Raw genomic sequence first — 20,369 nt, forward strand, 5'->3', positions numbered from 1 at the left:
AGAATAGAGAAAAGTTTATAGAATTCCTTCTCTGAGTTAACTAACCACTTCCTAAACTATAAAGACATTTAAAAGGAATACAAAAATCTGTCCTTTGCAAAATATACTTCCAAAAATAAATTTAAAACATGAAAGATCTATATTGGCCTTTAAAACAAGCTTTAAATTTACCGTGAACTTTCCCTTCCCATCCCAAAATTTCTTGAGTTTTATGTTCCCCAAATACAAAGTATATGTTAGTATCTACTTCTGAATAATTCCAGTGAGTTTTTCTTTTTAAATTACAACTTTGGAAAAGAACTAATAAAGCCATATCAAGAGATCTCAGCATGCTAGAGTTCATTTTATTAAAATGAACTAATTGTGAGGCACCTGGCTGGCTTGTTTGGTGAAGCATGCAACTCTTGATCTTGGGGTTGTGGGTTTAAGCCCCACGCTGGGTGTAGATATTACTTTAAAAAAAAAAAAAGTTTAAAAAATAAAATAAAATAACTATGGACTCTGAAAAACAACCTGAGGGTTTTGAAGGGGTGGGGGTGGGGGTGGGAGGTTGGGGGAACCAGGTGGTGGGTATTAGGGAGGGCACGGATTGCATGGAGCACTGGGTGTGGTGCAAAAACAATGAATACTGTTACGCTGAAAAGAAATTAAAAAATTAAAAAATAATAATAATAAAATAAAATGAACCAATTGTGACAAATGAAAATGGCTGTAATTAAAGATTTTAGCTTTAGATTTTCTCAGTAGCTAAGCAAACAGAAATAAAGCCAGAAACCCTGGCCACAAAAGACTTTTAAAAAAACTATCCCTGGGGCACCTGGGTGGCTCAGTGGGTTAAGCCTCTGCCTTTGGCTCAGGTCATGATCTCAGGGTCCTGGGATCAAGCCCCACAGGGGGCTCTCTGCTCAGTAAGGAACCTGCTTCCCCCCTCTCTCTCTGCCGCCTCTCTGCCTACTTGTGATCTCTCTGTCAAATAAATAAATAATATATTAAAAAAAAAAAAAAAAAAACTATCCCTAGGGTGCCTGGGTGGCTCAGTCAGTTTAGCCTCTGCCTTTGGCTGAGGTCATGATTCCAGGGTTCCTGGGGTCGAGTCCTGCATTGGGCTCCCTGCTCAGGAGGTAGTCTTCTTCTCCCTCTCCCTCTGCAGTTCCCCCTGCTTGTATCCTCTCTCTTTCTAAATAAATAAATAATATTAAAAAACAATTCCTAAAAAAGACCCCAAAACCCAACACTATTCCTCATAAGCGGGAAGTATACTCATCAATTTATTATTAGAGCAATCTTTTATCCCTCCTCCGCCCCTCAGCATAGGCACAGAGACAAAACAAACAACAACAAAGAACAAACAAACTCTTAGGCTAAGTTTAATTTGTCACTTTTTTGTCCAGAGTCCTCTTCACCTCAGAAAATATCTTTTATCTTTCAATTTTAACTAAGGTCAAAATGTCAAGTTTGAGATAAAGATTTTTAAATCCCAAACTTAAAACAAAACAAAGCAAATAAAAGCCTAAGTTGCATTTCATTTTGCACTTCCACTCACTGCAACTCCCAGGAGACTATATCTTTTCAGTGAATCACCATTCTGGATGCCGAATGCGTCACTTCCCTAACATCTTGGCAAGTCCTGTGTTATCTTAGTCACAGGGTTTTACATTACAATTTAAGCAACAAACTAGTATATTAAGTGGTGAGTCACTATTTTTTTTGTCTTTGCCTTTCTTAAAATTAAAAACATCTAAATATTCAGAGACAAATTATTTCTATATTCTTTTTTTTTTTTAAGATTTTATTTATTTATTGGACAGGCAGAGATCACAAGGAGGCAGAGAGGCAGGCAGAGAGAGAGAGAGAGAGAGAGGGAAGCAGGCTTCCTGCTGAGCAGAGAGCCCGATGAATTTCTATATTCTTGTTGGGGATTTTAGAGACTCTCAGAACTTATCAGGAGATCTCCAGGAATGCACATCAGAATCATGAAGGTAACTTTTTTCATAATATACTTGTTTTGTCTCCACTAGACACCCAATAAATTAGAATCTCTCCGGAAAACTCAGAAGATTAAAATAACAAGGAAATACTATGCAATATTAAAAAGAACAAAGTTCATCTTATCAAGTCTGGGTCTGAGTTTACCCTTCTAGTAAATTAGCCCGCTACTGTTTCACAGATACTGGCAGAACACATGAAGCTCCAGGGTCAGAGACAACCTGATCATTCACAGTGCAGCAAGCAGAATCAGCACCATGTGTGTGATGTTTGCCTTGCCTACAAGTCCCATGGGGGTCATGCAGATGGCCCAGAGGGATTCCGAGACAGGAAGTGGGTGGTGTTATAGGAAAGGAACACTAAGCCTGGGCACTGCTGTTTTATCACAGACAGTAAGCAAACCTCCTCTCTGTCCCAGAGGAAGACATCAGCTCAACCTTCAGCTCAACCTTCAAGGTTGCTTGCTACAAACACAACTCCAAGAAATGGCCTAGATAAAGAGCAGTTAGGGCCTTGCATACTTTAAACCAGCAAGATGTGTTGGGAGTATGAGAGAACAGTGTGTTTCTCAACACATTTATGCAAACTAGTATGGAAATGTATCAAGAACTGAATTTAAAAATTAAAAAAAAAAGACGTAGGAGCATATCATACAACAATTTGGATTTGTTTTCCTTTTTACAAGAGACATGTATATTCTTGTAAATGCATTGAAACTTTTAGAAGGATATGAAAGGTATGTAAGAACATGCCTTGGAAGTAGAAATGGGAAACTTGAGTATAAGAAGGACTTCTATTCTACTTTATACCATTGCTTTTGCTTTGTGATTACAAATGTCTTTTTAAAATTTTTTAAAAATTCACCTGTTTTTTGTCAGTAGATATCCTGGCCATCTCTTCATTATCTCCTAAGGGTCCATGCTTTCCCTCTTCCTTTTCCTAATTCAAAGCAGATTAAGGGGGGAAAATTAGTGCACAAAACATAGAATTAATTCAGTATTTCCTATTTGAAGGCTGGTTTTCTTGGTTTTATTTTATTTTATTTTATTTTTTTAATTTATTTAGTCAGAGAGAGAGAGCGAGAGCGAGCACAGGCAGACAGAGTGGCAGGCAGAGTCAGAGGGAGAAGCAGGCTCCCCGTGGAGCAAGGAGCCCGATGTGGGACTCGATCCCAGGACGCCGGGATCATGACCTGAGCCGAAGGCAGCTGCTTAACCAACTGAGCCACCCAGGCGTCCCTGGTTTTCTCGGTTTTTACTCATTTTTGTTTTTTAAAGATTTTATTTATTTATTTGACAGAGAGAAATCACAAGTAGGCAGAGAGGCAGGCAGAGAGAGAGAGGAGGAAGCAGGCTCCCTGCTGAGCAGAGAGCCCGATGCGGGACTCGATCCCAGGACCCTGAGATCATGACCTGAGCTGAAAGCAGTGGCTTAACCACTGAGCCACCCAGGCGCCCGGTTTTCTTGGTTTTAAATCATTTTTTTTTTTTCCTGATGAAAGTGCATTGACTTCACCCTTTTTTCCGGTTCAAGTTTAGACTACTTAACCTAGTATATAATGCCTTTACATATAAAGTCCCCTCCATACTTTTCCAAAATCCAGAAGTACTGAAACTTGTGGTCAGAAAATAAAATTCTGTAGTTAAAGAATTGGAGTTGGGAAGTTTTAAGGAACAGTCTAGAATGTGGCCATAACTTAAAAGGGCTAAATGGGAATAAGGGTATATTAACTGCAATTGGGAAGATAAGGAAACTATGCAGCTAAGGCATTAGATATGGGAGGCAGAATGATGGTCTCCCAAAGACTTGCCTGTCCCAGTCCCTGGAGACTATGGTTCTGTTTATGTTACTATGGCAAGACTGTAGATGGAATTAAGGCTGCTCATCATCTGACCTTGAGATGGGGAGGATTATCTGGGTGGACCCACTGTAATCACAAGGGTCCTTAAAAGTGAGAGAGGCACATCAGTACCAGCGTGATGCAGCATGAGACTCAGTCTGCCACTTCTGGCTTTACAGATGGAGGAAGAAGTTCATGGGCCAAGGCAACTGGGGAGCTTCTAGAAACTGGGAAAGACAAGGAAATGGAAACTCCTCCAAGCCTCCAAGAGGAAAACAGCCCTGCTGACACTTTGATTTCAGTCCAGTAAGACCCATTTTGGGGTTCTGATTTCCAGAACTGTAGGGTAGTAACTATATAAAATGTGTGTTTTAAGCCACCAACTTTGTGGTAATTTGTTACAGAAGTAATAGGACACTAACATATGAAGTATACAAGTCTTTCTAAAAGTAAAACTTGAAGTAGGAAGTTTTGAGTCAGGGGCTAAACTCCTTCATTTATTAATTCAACAATATTTACTGAATCCTTGCTATGTGGCAGCCACAGACCTACTTGCTGAGGATGCAGCCCTTATAGACACAGGAAAGTGACTAGGAAGTGAGCAGATTATTGACACAGAATGATACAGCAGGATTCTGTGAGCCCGAAGGTAGATGGGCTATGTAATAAACTGGAGAAAGTTTGAAAGTGGGAATGGTAAACTTGGTGAATGTTGGAACTCTGTCTTCTGAAACAAATGTTGGATGCTAGAAAAAAAAAAAAAAAACAAAACAACCTCTAAAAAGTTTACAAGAAAAGCCATGTCCTGGGAATCACATTTTATCCCAGCAGAACAGGAAGTGGGAAAGTGATGATCTTGGTAATGGAATGGTAGGAGGGAGATGGTAGTAGTGGTGATGATGATTATTACATAAGTGATAATAATAAAGTACCTAACAGTGTTTCCCAAGCACCAGGCTCTAAACTATCTCATTTAATCCTTATAACTTTACAAAGTAGCCCCTATTGTTTCCATTTTAGAAATGAAGAAATTGTGGCTGAGAGTGATTAAATAACTCTGTAGCTAGTCAATGGGAAAACCAGGACCTGAGCCCCAAGTCCATTGTCTTAACCATTATGTTATCCTGCTACTGTTCTGGAAAAGTACAATGAGTACACAACGGGAAGAACTGGGTGAGAGGGACAGTACCTGATATGTAAAAAATGAGGTGGAGTGCCTAGGGGGCTCAGTGGGTTAAGCCTCTGCCTTTGGCCCAGGTCATGATCTCAGAGTCCTGGGATTGAGCCCTGTGTTGGGCTCTCTGCTCAGTAGGGAGCCTGCTTCCCCCTCCACCGCCTGTCTGCCTCTCTGCCTACTTATGATCTCTCTCTCTGTCAAATAAATAATAAAATCTTAAAAAGAAAAAAATGAGGCAACGATACACTTATTCTAGTTCTTATTTTACAGTCACATTCAGGCAATTTAGGTATGTTTAACTTAACTAAAATGAAAAGCTATGAACCAATAGGAGAGATTATTATTTCGAAACAATGGCCATTTTCAGTAGTCCTGACTTCTGTTCTAAAACTTTGAGTTAGCTGTGCTTTTCCCAAGTCTCAAAAATAGTTTCTTTCCCAACTCACTTATCTAATTTTGGGCTGGATTCTTAAAAATTATTGGATTTTATACTTAATGTAAACTCTGCTGAACAATCCTCAAAGAGCATCCATACACTATAAATATTTTACAACACAGAAAAATCTCAGATATTAGTCATATTTAGAAGGGGCGCCTGGATGGCTCAGTGGGTTAAAGCCTCTGCCTTCAGCTCAGGTCATGATCCCAGGGTCCTGGGATCGAGCCCCGAATTGGGCTCTCTGCTCAGCATGGAGCCTGCTTCCTCCTCTTTCTTCCTGCCTCTCTGCCTACTGTGGTCTCTGTCAAATAAATAAGTAAAATCTTAAAAAAAAAAAAATAGAAGTGGTTTTAAGTTAAAATACATTGAAGCTGGTAAAAATGAATGACAATCTAAATGTCCAGTACTAAGGGAATATACATGGTACATCAATACAATGGACTGTTATGCCAATATTAAAACATAGTAACAAACACATATAGTCCATAGTTTGTGCCAGGCACTATCCATGAGCTTGTAAACTCGTTCACTTTTCATAAAAGCCCCCTGTAGTATGTACCAGTAACATTCCATTTCATGGATAAGGAAGTTGAGAGAGGGAAAATAACTTACTCAATATTACACAACTACTCAGAGGTAGAGTCCAGATTTGAACCCAGGTAGGCTAACTACAAAACCACTGCTCCTTTTAAACCATTAGACTAACTTCCTGCTCCAGGGGGAATAACAGTATTACAGCATAATCATTTTCCTATGTTAAGTGAAAAAGGCTGAATCCAGAAGTGAATGATCTCAAAAAACATCGCAAGAGAGAGAAAAGAGAGAGAAGGAAAAGACTGAGAAACAGCACAATAATGTCAGTAATCACTAGACAATGAAATTATGAAAAAAAATTTTTCTTTAGTCCATTTTATAAATAATAAGCATACATTACTTGGGTAAAATAAAAATATTTTAGAAGATAAAAGATTGGCTAAGTGTCAAAGGCAGTATTTCCAATCTAATTACATGTCAAATTGTATCTTAGGGTTTCTATGACTTACTTTTTATAGAAAAAGCAGAATAAAAAATTTAAGTGAAACAAACATTATTTTAGCTTAAAGAACATTTTTCTTCTCTTGAAAGGAAAAAGATCGTACTCAACCCTATGAACATATTGTGCGATTAATACTGAATTTATTTTAATTTAATACACAACTCTGTTGAGAAAGAACTTAATTTCAGCAGAGAATTTATTCTTGAGATACATATTATATATATACAGAAATATATATGGGCATATATATGTATATATATATGAATTAAAATGAGATAAAATCTTCATATTAAGAAAAAGTCTTCAAAATTAGTACACAATCTCTAATAAGCCCAGCTTTTCAAATGTGCTTTTAAGAAGTCTTAAATCTCGGGGCACCTGGGTGGCTCAGTCAGTTAAGCAACTGACTCTTGATTTCAGCTCAGGTCATGATCTCAAGCCTCACATATATCCTGGGGCAGAGCCATGTGACAGGCTCTATGCTCAGTGGGGAGTCTGCTTGAGATTCTCTATCCCTCTCCCTCTGTTCCCTACCACTGCTCATGTGCATGTGCACTCTCTCTCAAATAAATAAAATCTTTAAAATAAATAAAGTAAAAAAGTCTTAAATCTCTTAAGCATTTGCTTCTGTGTCTTCAAGACAATTTTATCTGCGAAGAAACAAAAACAAACCCAAAAACCCAATGGGTTTGAAAATCTTCCACTTTCATAAAATAATATTAAGCTACTAAGAGACAGAAAGAATAAAAGACTTCAAAATCATGAAGGAAGTGAAGACTTTCTCAAAGCCATTAATAATACATGAAGCCAGGGTGGGGCTGAGGGAGTGATTAATAGGAAGTAAACCTGCAAAACATTTTAAATAATGTTTTACTACTTATTAAACACTTCACATAGTAATCAGAGAAGAAAACTACTCCAAGAGATATCATTTTTTTTTTAAAGATTTTATTTATTTATTTGACAGAGATCACAAGTAGGCAGAGTCAGGCAGAGAGAGAGAGGAGGAAGCAGGCTCCCTGCTGAGCTGAGAGCCCGATGTGGGACGCGATCCAAGGATCCTGGGATCATGACCTGAGCCGAAGGCAGAGGCTTTAACCCACTGAGCCACCCAGGCGCCCCCAAGAGATATCATTTTATCAGGAAAAGTGAATTCCCTATATGCACACAGACATTATACCCTTCACAAAAATCAACTCAAAATGATCACAGACCCAAATGTTAAACATAAAACTAAAAAACTCCATAAAAAAAACTGAGATAACACTGGGTATGGTGATGGTGTTTTAGATACACAAAGGAACGATCCATGAAAGAAATCAGTGATAAACTGGACTTGATAAAAATTGAAACTTTCTCCTCTGTGTAAGACACTGCCAAGAGAATGAGAAAACAAGCAACAGACTGGGAGAAAATATTTGCAAGAGACATATCTGATATAAGACTGTTATCCAAAATATACAAAGAACTCTTAAAACTTAACAATAAGAAAATAACCTGACTAAAATATGGGCCAAAGACCTTAACAGACACCTCACCAAAGAAGATATACAGATGACAAATAAGCATATGAAAAAATCTGCACATTACATGTCTTGAGAGAAATGCAAATTAAAACAAGATACCACTACATGCCCATAAGAATGCCCCAAATCCAGAACGCTGACAAACCAAATACTGGAGAGAATGTGAAGCAACAGTAACTCTCATTCATCGCTGGTGGGGATGCAAGATGGTACAGCCACTCTGGAAGACAGTTTGGTAGTTTCTGACAAAACTAAATATACTCTTTATCATACAATCCAGCAATCATGCTCCTTGGTATTTACCCAAAGGAGCTGAAAACTCACATCCACACAAAAATCTGCATACAGATATTTATAGCAGCTTCATTCATAACTGCAATAACTTGGAAGCAACCAAGATATCCTTCAGCAGGTGAGTGGATAAATTACATGTGGTATATCCAGGCAATGGATCTTATTAAGCAATAAGAAGAAGTAAGTGATCAAGCCGTGAAAGAACATGGAAGAACCTTAAATGCATACTGCTAAGTGAGAGAAACCAACCTTAAAAGGCTACATACTACTGTATGATTCCAACTATATAATGTTCTGGGAAAAGGCAAAATTATGGAGACAGTTAAAAAAAAAATCAGTGGTTGCCAACGTTGGGAGAGGTGGGGGAAAAGATAAATAGGTGAATCACAGAGAATTTTTAGAGCAATGAAAATATTCTGTATGATACCATAATGATGGATACATGTTATTATACATTTGATATACACAGGATATACAGCACCACGACTAAACTGTAGTGTAAACTATAGACCTTGGGTGATCATGATGTGTCAATGCAGGTTCATCAACTGTAGCAAACGTACCACTCTGGAGAGGATGTGGTTAGTGATGGAGGCTATTCATGTAGGGAGGAGCAGAGAGTATACAGGAAATCTGTGTACTTTCCTGGAAATTTAGCTCTGAACCTATAAGTGCTTTAAAAAGATAAAGTCCTGGGGCGCCTGGGTGGCTCAATGGGTTAAGCCGCTGCCTTCGGCTCAGGTCGTGATCTCAGGGTCCTGGGATCGAGTCCCGCATCGGGCTCTCTGCTCAGCGGAGAGCCTGCTTCCTCCTCTCTCTCTCTCTGCCTACTTGTGATTTCTCTCTGTCAAATAAATAAATAAAATCTTTAAAAAAAAAAAATAAATAAAATAAAAAGATAAAGTCCTAATCATTAAAAAGTTAATTCCTTAATTCCCTGTTAAAAAATTCTTCAGTGTAGTCCCTACTTATAAAATCTAAACTCCCTTGCAAGGCATACAATATTTTTTATTTTCTGATTCCTGTATACCTTTCCAAGATCATCTCAGTCTCTTCCCTTCACCCAACTTCACCCTCCCCCATGAGGACCACAAGTTCTCTCACTCCTTCAAGCTTTTCCATATGGAGTCCCTTGGCTTGGTAAATACCTACTCATTCTTCACGTCTCTGTGCAAATGGAGCCTCCCCTGTGCATCCTCCTCTCACTTCCCCACGCAGAGCCTGGCCTGCAGTCTTCAGTCTCGGTAGCATCTCTGCTTCCTGCATCTTGTTTAAATACCTAATTTTTGTCTCCATTAGAAAATAAGAACCAAATCTTTCTTTTGTATCTCCAAAGCCAAGCACACAACCTTATCCACTGAAACGAAGACACCAAAAAGAAAAAAGAGAAAGAGAATGGTTGTGTTTAAGGATTTACAAAAAGTCATCTTGTGGAAAATGTGAGGCAATCTTACAGCACAATTATTGGCAAGTTGGAAACTTGCATAAGCATAGGCAGGATGCAAGCACGATTTTGTAAAAGAAAAACAAGCAAAAATCCTGCACTTAAAAAAAGACCGAAGGAAAGTACCAAAATGTTAAAAGTGATGTTGTTAGAATGGTGGGAAGCCATGGGTAATTTCCCCCCCCCTCTCCTTTTTTCAAAAAATGTCTTCAATGCTTAAACAACCTAATACTATTTTCCCTATATGGCCTTGGCCCCCTAAAAACACTCTAAACTTCCTAATCTATCAAACCAAATGGTAAGAACCTAGGACCATGCCACTCCAAGCATGGAGGAAAAAGATGAGAAGCACCTTGGTGCCCAAGGGTTGGAGAAAGTGAAGATGCAGGCTTTTATAATTATTCTTTCTATATATTCCTAACCTGTTTTGATCACCTCTTTTAGATCCAAAAAAGAGACTATTTACATGGGACAAGAAACCAATCAGCATTCACAGATTACCTACTATAAGAATAGATGCTAAAGGGGGATTAAAGAAATTCACAGTAAAATAAGATAAAATAAGACACAGTAATAAAAATGAGGTAAAATAAAGCATGATCTCCATTTTCATGTAATTTATAGTTCTGTAGAAGGGGATAACTACTCACATGAAACATCAATAGTACACAACTGGGTCATAGATTATGCCATCCAATTGCCCAAACCAACATATAAGTACCATTAACACCTGATAAACATGGCACAATCTGAGAGAGTAACAATTCTATTTTTAGATTAGAAAGATGAGCTATTACAGCTATAAGTTACAAATATCACACTAAACCACAGAAATATTTTGCGAATTTTAAGGTTTTTGAGTTTGCTTTTAAGTGTGGCAGAAACTACTAAGTGGGAAAGACTAAGGAAACCAAATATACCTGAGATTTTTGTCTTTGGGCTTTCACTGCTGGGAAGAGCTCCATCCAGAGACTGAGCAGAGTGAAAAGGTTGACTTTAGAAAGCCTTGGTATTTGACCTACAAAAGAGAGGGCAGACACTTTAAAAATTTTTACTAAAGATGAAAACAGGAACTCACCCTCAATGCCATTTGGGTGCTGCAGCCTTAACTTGGCTGCTTTCGTAGGAAGCAGAGAAAAAACGATAAGAGGACAAGAGAATCAAAGGGCAGGAGTCTGGCTACAACCTCACTTTAAGCGACCTCCTCCGGCACTTTTCAAAGTCGGGCCCTTTCTCCAGCCCTCACATGGCAAGGAAAACAAAATGGTACATCTGATACATGTAACTATGGGAAAAAATCCAAACTAAGTCATGAAAAGTCCTTGCGTCTGAGGTCATGGTGGAGCAAGCTTTAAATTGTGGTGTTGCAAGAAGGACAGTGCGGTGACCTTCGCGGGTAAGGCAGCTGAAATACAGGGAAGCGTCGTGTGTGGTTAATTCGGAAATCAAGTCAAAAGCGCGGAATTTTCAGGCTCAATACCCCAGATCCCAGCTCTAGGTCCTGGGAGGAAACGTAAAGGGCGGGGGGTGGGGGAAAAGGGGAATGAGCGCGACTTCAACAGCAGGTCCTGCCAGGCCAGGGGTTCCTGGTAACCGAGCTGAGAACGCGTCTAGGGCGGGAATGCGATATCCCAGGGCAGAAGCGCGGGCGAAGAGGGGCAGGCAGGGAAAGCGGAGTTACGCGGAGGCAGAGGCTCAGGGCAGAGCCGAAAGGCTGGGGTGGCGGCGGCAGGGTCCGAGGCACTCACCAGTCATGCTGCCAGTCTGGGTGCTGACTGACCGCCCGGCCCCCGCGCTCTCCAGATTTTGCATCTGCCCTGCTTCTTTCATCCCAAGCCTAGCGGCCTCTGCTGCCCAGAATACCTCTGGCTATCTGGCATGATCTTGGCCCTAGCGGCTCCACCTCCCGCCTCCTCCCAGCAACTGTACGGTAACCGCCAACTCGGCGCAGCCAGTGACGTAAGAGCCCGACCGCCACTTCCGGGCGCCCTGTGTGTCGTATCAGCGAGGTGTGGAGGCCGTGGCGCAGGGCTGCCCCTCTGGCGGCGGCTGCCTGGGTGAACAGCGCGGCGCACTAAATACTTTCAGGCCTGACTTCAGCTGTCGATGTTTTTGGCCTGGAAGTCGCAGGTTATGCGGCCTCTGACAGAGTGATGAGGCCTGCGCAGACTTGAGATTTCAGGTGAGAAGAGTGAAGGGGAACTGAAATGGAAGCGCCGCCCCATCGGTCACAGCCGCGATCTGAGAGAAGGGGAAGGCGGGGTCGGGGAGGTGGGAGCTGGGCGGTGCAGGTGGTTGTTACCATCAGATATTGGCCAGTCCTTAGGAACTCAGTGCCAGGGACTACCATAGGGACGTTCTGCTGCTCATCAAACGTACCACCTCAAGAAGTCCAACTGTAGGGGCACCTGGATGGCGCAGTCGGACTCTCGGTTTTAGCCCAGGTCATTATCTCCTGGGATCGAGCCCCTTGTCGGACTCTGCTCTCAGCGTGGTCTGTTGAAACAGAAGATCTGAAGATTCTTTCTGTCTCAAATAAATGAAGTCTTTAAAAAAAAAAAAAAGTCCAACCGTGATTATGAGAAAGGTGGGGGTGGGAAGAAGTAGCAAGTGGCACCTGGAAAATATGGGGAGTGCCATATTGACATTGCAGGGTTGTGCCCAGTGCATTTGATTATTTTGTTAAGTGTCCCAGGCATGACTCAAAATGAAACTCCTCGCTAGTGACTCAGAGCCCAGTTTCCCTCACCAACCCAATACACAACTTGAAATACTGACAAATATCAAGACATAAAAACAGCTTTTCGAAAGCAAAAGCTGAAAGTTACAAAAATGCATCATTTTGTAAAGGACTGAGGTAGTACTCTTTGGTGATAATGGGTATGGCTTATAGTTCCTTAATTATATTACAGTGGGATATTTGAGGAATGTGACAATATGAGTCTAAGTTTACATAGAAGATTAAAGGGCCAAGAATAGCCAAGATATTCTTGAAGAAAATAAGATCTTTTGGGGGGGAAAGGAGGTAAATAAACAAGTAATAGGCAATACAAAGCCCCCAAACAGGCTCATATGTGTATAGAAATTTGATATGACACAGGTGACCTTATATATCAATGAGGATATAGTGCTGCTGTTAACTGACTATCCAAATGGAAAATAAAGTTGGGTCCCTTCCTCACTAAATGCACAAAAATGAATTCTACATGCATGTGAATGTAAATGTCAAAGGAAAAACTTACGATATTTAGAGGAAATATTAAAAAATATTTTATAACCTTGAGTAGGAAAGACATTTATAAAGATACTAAGATATAAAACCCACCCATTAAAGAGAATTATTGGTATGTTTGGTACTTTAAAATGAAAAAATGTGCACTGAAAGACATAATGAAGTAAGTGAAAAGGCAAGTGGCAAACAGAAGAAGATATTTATCATACACACTCCCAAGTGAGAATGAATATCCAGAATATTTAAAGAATGCTTACAAATGATTAAGAAACAAAGAGAAATGGTTAACAGGTATTTCATAGAGAAATTTTTAAAAAAGATATTTGTATCTTATATATATGTATATATGTGATTATTTAATATATACAATATATTAATTATCTTTAATCTCTATGAGTAAAATCTACCCCTAGAAAAACTATTAGTTTTGTTGCTCACTTCCTTCTTTTTAGATTGCTGTTTTCATTCCATTTTCAGTCCTTTAGTATTTCAGAGTTGTTTAAATATTCTGTTTCCTTTATTTTCTTGCTAGTTCAGCCATATTTTATCTGGCATTTTTGGGTGCTTTGTAACAAATTTGTTTGGGCTATCCTGTCTACAGTATTACTGGAAATAATAGTTCTGCTGCAAAGAAGAATAAAAACTAAAAAGGAGTATAAGACAAATGCTACCTAAGTGCTTAGACATGGACAAGCTCAGTTCAAGTGAGCACAACAAAGGCTAGCTTAATCAATAAAATGGTTTTAAAAATCAATAAATAATCGATGGAAAGAACATGGACTTTGCAGTCAGATAGAGAAACTGACATCTCTGACCACCCAAGCTGTTTACTAGTTAGCTATGAGTTAGCTGAGACTCCATTAGCTGTGGGTAACAAATTCACACCAAATCTCAGTGGCTTGCCACAGCAAAGGTTTCCTTCTGGCTCAAATTCCATGCTACTGCACTCTTTCTGTGAATTGGCTCTGGGATCCAGGCTAACGGAGCAGCCTTTGGATATTCTTTTCTCCTGGCAGGCGAAAAAAAGATGGCAGAACTACATGACCTTTGGAGCAAGTCTCATGTCATGAGATGGGATGCATAATCCTGTTTCAGAGACATGCTGGAAAGGCAGGTTCAGCAGGTATCTCAACAACAATGCGATATTAGTAAATTGGCTTTACTAATCATGGATACTTTGCCTGCTACTTCATGTCTTGTCAGAGCAAAGAACTTCACATCCCCCTTTCCAGAATCTGTAGTTTCTAACATTTTACCACATTTGTACCATTTTTTTGTTACTCTTTCTGTTACATTTACACACCTCCCCACGCCATTCTTTTTCTGAGTCATTTAAGAGCAGGTTACAGGGGCGCCTGGGTGGCTCAGTGGGTTAAGCCTCTGCCTTGGCTCGGGTCATAATCTCAAGATCGAGCCCCACATCAGGCTCTCTGGTCAGCAGGGAGCCTGCTTCCCACCCCCTCTCTCTGCCTGCCTCTCTGCCCATTTGTGCTCTCTCTCTCTCCCTCTGTATCAAATAAAATCTTAAAAAAAAAAAAAAAAGAGCAGGCTACAGAGACTATGCCCAATCCCCCCCCCTCGCCCAGCTAAAAAACTCCAGTATATATTCCTCCAGAACAAGGACACTCTAACACAGGCTAATCAACAGTCTAAAACAAGAAATAAGCGTTGATTGATCACTACAGGGCAATCCACATTCAAATTTTGAAGTGTTTCAACATGCGTCATTTCCATTCTGGTTCAGTATCCCATCCCAATTCACTTTTTGACCCTTGCTATTTTCCTCTCGCCTGGAACATTTCCTTGGTCCTTCCCCCTGTCTCACAACGTTAACAGTTTTAAAGGCTCTAGGCTTTTCATTCTGTTAAGAGTCCTCTCCACCAGGATCATTCTGATGTTTCCTCACAACCAGACTCAGGCCATCCATTCTTGATAGGAATGCCACCTAAGTGATAGTCTGCTCTTTTTTTCCATGGATCACATCAGGGGCAACTCAGTGTTCACATATCCCAGCCATGGTGACACCAGCCTTGTTCACCTGGCAAGTTAGCACCGGTCAAATTTCTAAAGTCACTAACAAAGTCATTATCTTTTCCTCTGTAATGGGTCAGTATTTTGTGGAGAGAAATCCCCCAAGTTACACCAATGTCCTATACCCATTAAGCCTCCACATACCAACTTTAGCATCTGTTGGTGATTCCCATGTGAATTAACCACCATTGTGATGGCTGTCTAGCTGTGATTTCTTATTTCCATCATTTCTCCTACATATAGTTGTCATTCTATAATAAGGAGGAGTTTTTCCCTCTTCCTCATTCATTCATTCATTCGTTCTTACCTGTATGGACTTGTTTTCTCTATTTTATTCAATGAGCTGTAATCTGTTATTTATTTTAGTGCTCAAATTGTCCAATATTTGATGAAATCCTCAAGTTGTCTCTTTTATCCTTTTGACACATCCCTGTAAGTCTTTGAGCACTTCCTTACATTCCAGTGCAACAAGATGCTCCAGAATTCATTTTCTACATTCCCTGAACCAGACATAGAGCCGACATTTCCCCAAGGAGCCCTGGTTCTTCTTGTAAAGAAGTGTTTAAAAATGAAGATCTCGGCAGTAAGTATGCTATGTCATTATGACTAGACATACTCCTGTATCTTTTTCAGTAGCTATATGTCTCTCTAAGAATTCACATCAACACTTTGAATTCCGAAGACCAGCATATCAGTTATTTCTAGCCTCTCCCTTTGTTGTATTTGTTAATCTCTTCTCCAACAGCAAGAAACTTGGTTCCCATTATTCTCAAGATAGTTTTTTCTCTTTACCTTTCCTTCTACCCTGCCTCCAATCCTCTAATCTTATTTCTCTAGCACACTCATTGCCTCCTTGTCTGCCCACCCCTGTTGCTGCTGCCTCCATAGCCCCTTTGGCCTCCAGAGCAAGGGAAGGGAAGAAGGGGGAGGCTGTAAGATGGCTTTTTGACTGAATTATTCAGAGAGAGAAAACAAGACAGGAAGGGAAGGAGGGAGAGAGGGAACCACGGTGGTAATAGGTTTATCACAAATTTTCCTGAAGACTAGGAGTGACTGGGTGGCTCAGTTGGTTTCTGGGTGGCTCAGGATGGTCCCACATTGGGCTCCCTGCTCAGCGGGAAGCCTGCTTTTACCTCTCCCACACGCCCTACATGTGCGCCACCCCGCCCCCCGCCCCACCCCGGTGTCTCTTTCTCTGACAAATAAAGAAAATAAAAAAAAAAATTTTTTTTTTTCTTGAAGACTAAATGATCCCAAGTAGCACAGTGCTTGGTAAAGAATAGTTGCTCAATATCATTAGTTATTGTCCTTCCCTTCTTTGTCTTTCATTTGCTTATTCTCTCTAGAAAACTGAAACTTCTTTTATCCTAGGTCCTATGTTGGGAATATTAGTCCTAGCAGTGTGTTTATTTGGACAGAATCTTCTCACAGCAAACAACCTGGGTTCCATGGAGCTGATCTTAAGACATGGTATCTATACTGGATTTCTTGATACTGTTGGTGTTGGCAGAGACCACATATCCGACTTGTAGAGGGAAGTGTACCTCACACTCAGTCTTGCTCTCAGACATGGAAGGCACATCATGACCCGTGACTGTCTTCCGCAGGCCTGGAGATAAGGTGGCCACAGGACTATGGACTGCTCTTGGCCAGTGCACCCTTGTGAACAAGATGGGCCCTAATTTGGTCATTTCAAGCAAAGATGTGACCATTAACGCCACCCTGAATCCCGAAATTAAGGTTTCCTAAACAATTCTCAGAAGGCAGTTCATGACAACACTTAAACCCCAAGGAAGCAAAGAGAAGCCAGAAACAAAATCCAGGTGCCCTTCAGAACACTCTCTTTGTTATGGAGGGCAGTGCTGCCAAAGAGAAATGACTTCTCAGGCTTACCATATGTTGTCCCAAATGATGTCCTCAAGAAAGTAAACTTGGTGCCACATGATGAGATGAATGTGCTACAAAGTAAGAATGCAGGAACCCTGGGAACTCCTGGGAACTCCTGCAGGGACTCCTGTGAGGTGGAAAAGACTGGTGAGCCCACTGTCCATTCTGTCTGGAGGCAACTCTGCCACAAGGCCGCCCAGCAGAGGCTGGGCAGGTAGGCCTGGCCACCTTGGGCCATATCCACGCCACTCTTGGGTCCCCATTTGTGTGGCGCTCTCTGGACTGGTTTGAGTATTTCTCCATCAACATCCCTGAAGAGGTTTATAATCAGACATGTTAGGAATCAACAGAAGACACTAGAGGGACCAAACGGGAGGGGATGGAGAGGGAGCTGATGGAGTATCGGCTGTGTATCAGACGCCTTAAATGGTAACAGTAACAACAATATCTTACTATTTACTCTATTTACTAAGTTCTAGGTACTTTGCACATATTGTTTATACCTTCCAGCAGCCTTGTGAAGTGGGTATCATTATTATTATCACTACTTAGAGGAACAAGACATGGAGGAACTTGCCCAAACAGTATAGCTTGAAAGATGTGGGAGCAGGATATAAGCATACACTACTTCATTTAATACTCCCAGTTCTGTGATACAGACTTTTGTCCTTTCCATTTTACAGGCGAGGAAACTAAGGCCTTTGGACCACCAACATCAGTGTCACTGAGGAGCTCGTTAGAAATGCAGAATCATGAGCCCCACTTCAGACCTGTGGAACCAGAAGCCGGACAAAACCGCTGGCCAGGACCACAGGGCTCCAGGGCGTCTCAGACTTGGAGATGCGTAAATGTCACCCAGAGACTATGACGTTAAAACCCCTATTCTAAGGGCCAGCCGCTAGAGATTCTGAGTTTCTGGTGTTTAGCAGTAGTATTTTGGCCCTCTGTAGAATTGCTTCTGCCAAGTACTTTTTGGTATCACCTTATCTACAAACATTAGCTGATGTTAAAAAGCAAAATTTACATACAGGTTAAGACATAAGTACAAGGATCAAAGTTTTATTTGGCTTGGGGTTGACATACTTTTTTAAAGGTCAGAGAGTAAATATTTCAGGCTTTGGGATCTCCATCATACATCATGAGAGCAGCCACAGGCAATATGATCGACTGACTGATATGACTCAATTAATTCACCCCTTCCTTTGGCTTATAGTAGAGAAACTCCAGTGGTATTGAGACCTAGTTTGGCATGTATGTGAAGAGTCATTTAAATACTTGGAGAGGAGGGGATACTTGGAGAGGAGGGGATTCTTAAGTAAAATAGCTAATACTGTAGGGGAGGAAAAACAATTTTCCTCCCTCCTTCTAGGTTCTTGGCTGAGAACACTCTCACCCCAGTAATAAAAGACAGATTAACAAGAAAAACAAACAATTTTTAATTGCGTATATAAGGGAGCCCCACAAAGATACGAGATTTAAAGCCCACCAGGCAATTGAGACTTACATACCATCCTGAGCTAAGGAAAAGAATAGAGGTCTGGGGCTTCAAAGGGGAGGAAGCAATTGTTTGCCGTGCCATGCAGGTAGGTCTCTCAGATGAAAAAGCTTTCTCTGGTAATAGCTTTCTTCCTGGTCCTTTTTCTTATTTTTTCTAATTTTTTTAGGTAGTTAAGTCCTTTTTCTAATTTTTTTAGGTAGTTAAGAACCCAACTTTTGGATCAACATGAGCAGGACTGGAAGAGATTATGCTGAGTGAAATAACTCAAGCAGAGACAGTCAATTATCATATGGTTTCGCTTATTTGTGGAGCATAAGGAATAACACAAAGGACATGGGGAGATGGAGAGGAGAAGTGCACTGGGGGAAATTGGAAGGGGGAGACAAACCATGAGAGACTGGATTCTCAGAAACAATCTGAGGGTTTTGGAGGGGTGGGAGGTTGGGAGAGCCTGGTGGTGGGTATTAAGGAGGGCATGTAGTGCATGGAGCACTGGGTGTGGTGCATAAACAATGAATTCTAGAACACTAAAAATAAATTTAAAAATTTTTTTTAAAAAAAGAAGGTGGTAAAAAGCTTTTCCTGAGACTGTAGGCCTTGGTTATCTTCAGCTCAAAATAATCCACATACCAAAGCAGGACATTCTGAGGTGGCTTTTTCTGAACCCCCTCAATATAATATTCCTGGTTAACTTTCTTCAGGCTAAATTGTAACATCATTTCTACTGGGCTATAAAATCCTAATCCTTTATCAGTTTCCACAGTGTAACTTCTCACCTGCAGGGCTGTAAATTGTCACTTCTACCAAATATGTGCTATTAATTTTAAAAAAAACAACAAACAACCCGTGACAAGTAATCCCCATTTTATCATTTTCCAGCTGTGGAGTAGTTTTTCTCATTGGCATTAAAAGAAAAAACCTCATGAAGTTGAGTACTGTTTGCTGTAAAGATTTTTGTTAAAGACTAGTTTTCTAGCTTACAGGATATCATCCTGGAGTACCCACAGGATGAATTCTCCTGTCTGCTGTGAATCATGTAATCTTCCTAACCAGACACCGGGAATGAGTTTTGTGTCCTCACTTTCTCCCTGGTATAATCTTATTTTATCTACCCTCATTTGTATTTATTTCTTACTTTCCCCCATTAACTTAATTTTTATCTTATTTTGGGCATTTTTGTAAATTGTTTTATGTTCTTTCTGGAATACAAATTTATTTAAATAAAGAGTATGTTCAGATTGGAGGATTCTTTAATTTAATGTGTCTTGAGAAGGAAGAAGAAATGAAGCTGATATTTGCATACTCAGAAACAATACGTATGATGTCCTTGACAACAACCTAAGTGGAATATACTCACATTTATATCACCCATCCTATGACAAAAATTGTCTGTTCTTAGTTGGCATGTATATCACACATACCTCACCTAAAGGGATCTAAATAATGTAGACAGTTAATCTGCAGTATTTTTTTTTGTTTTTCAAACAACATTCACATTTTATTAGATTGAAATAAACTGTGGAAAATGTCTGTATTATTCCTAGATAAACCACAAAACTTATTTTTGCAATAAGACCTGTTTTCCTGGCTATGCATCTAAATCAAGAGGACACGATAGATGTTGGTCATGAAAAAAAAAAAAAAAAGAAAAGAGGGAAAACCAGACAAATCAATTATCAGTGTCTGTGGACTTGGGTTCTGTTGTGCCTGGAAATTAGTGCTTACCATACATCTGCTAAAAAGCTGATGGCCCAGTTAGGGTGTGGGCTCGAGAAAGGGACACACGCAGCAGCAACACATGGGGGGCTGCAATGGCCCGTTCTTCCATTTGCAGTAAAAGTAACTGACTTATTTACATCCCGTTGATGAAGACAAAATCTACACCAAAATCCTTTTTAGGTGAGGGCACGGTTTCCTACACTGTATAAACCACCATATGGATTTTTTTTATGGATTTTTAACAATATATTTAAAACACA

The 20,369-nt window shown here is 40.3% G+C and overlaps 1 protein-coding gene and 1 long non-coding RNA gene across 4 annotated transcripts in view; one reads left to right on the top strand and one right to left on the bottom strand.

Moving 5' to 3' along the window:
• Positions 1-11,680, bottom strand: part of CDADC1 (cytidine and dCMP deaminase domain containing 1) — a 47,148-nt gene extending 35,468 nt beyond the window's left edge. For 2 of the 3 annotated variants that reach the window (XR_009400074.1, XM_059378147.1), the window contains exons 1-3: positions 11,491-11,678; positions 10,663-10,760; positions 2,851-2,925 (exon numbers count right to left, since the gene is read on the bottom strand). Coding sequence is in view for 2 of the 3 variants with exons in the window: in XM_059378147.1 (XP_059234130.1) it covers positions 2,851-2,925; positions 10,663-10,760; positions 11,491-11,572 (255 nt within the window). In the remaining variant the exon portion in view is untranslated. Of the gene's footprint in view, positions 1-2,850; positions 2,926-10,662; positions 10,761-11,490 lie in introns of all 3 variants that reach the window. The other variant, XM_059378148.1, reaches the window with a different exon arrangement.
• A 137-nt stretch (positions 11,681-11,817) lies between these two features.
• On the top strand, positions 11,818-19,633 carry LOC132002897 (uncharacterized). Its single transcript, XR_009400075.1, has 2 exons — positions 11,818-11,924; positions 17,576-19,633. It is a non-coding gene; the product is annotated as an uncharacterized LOC132002897 (long non-coding RNA).
• The last annotated feature ends 736 nt before the right edge of the window (positions 19,634-20,369 follow it).

The sequence above is a fragment of the Mustela nigripes genome, chromosome 15 (assembly GCF_022355385.1).
Source record: "Mustela nigripes isolate SB6536 chromosome 15, MUSNIG.SB6536, whole genome shotgun sequence".
NCBI lineage: Eukaryota > Metazoa > Chordata > Mammalia > Carnivora > Mustelidae > Mustela > Mustela nigripes.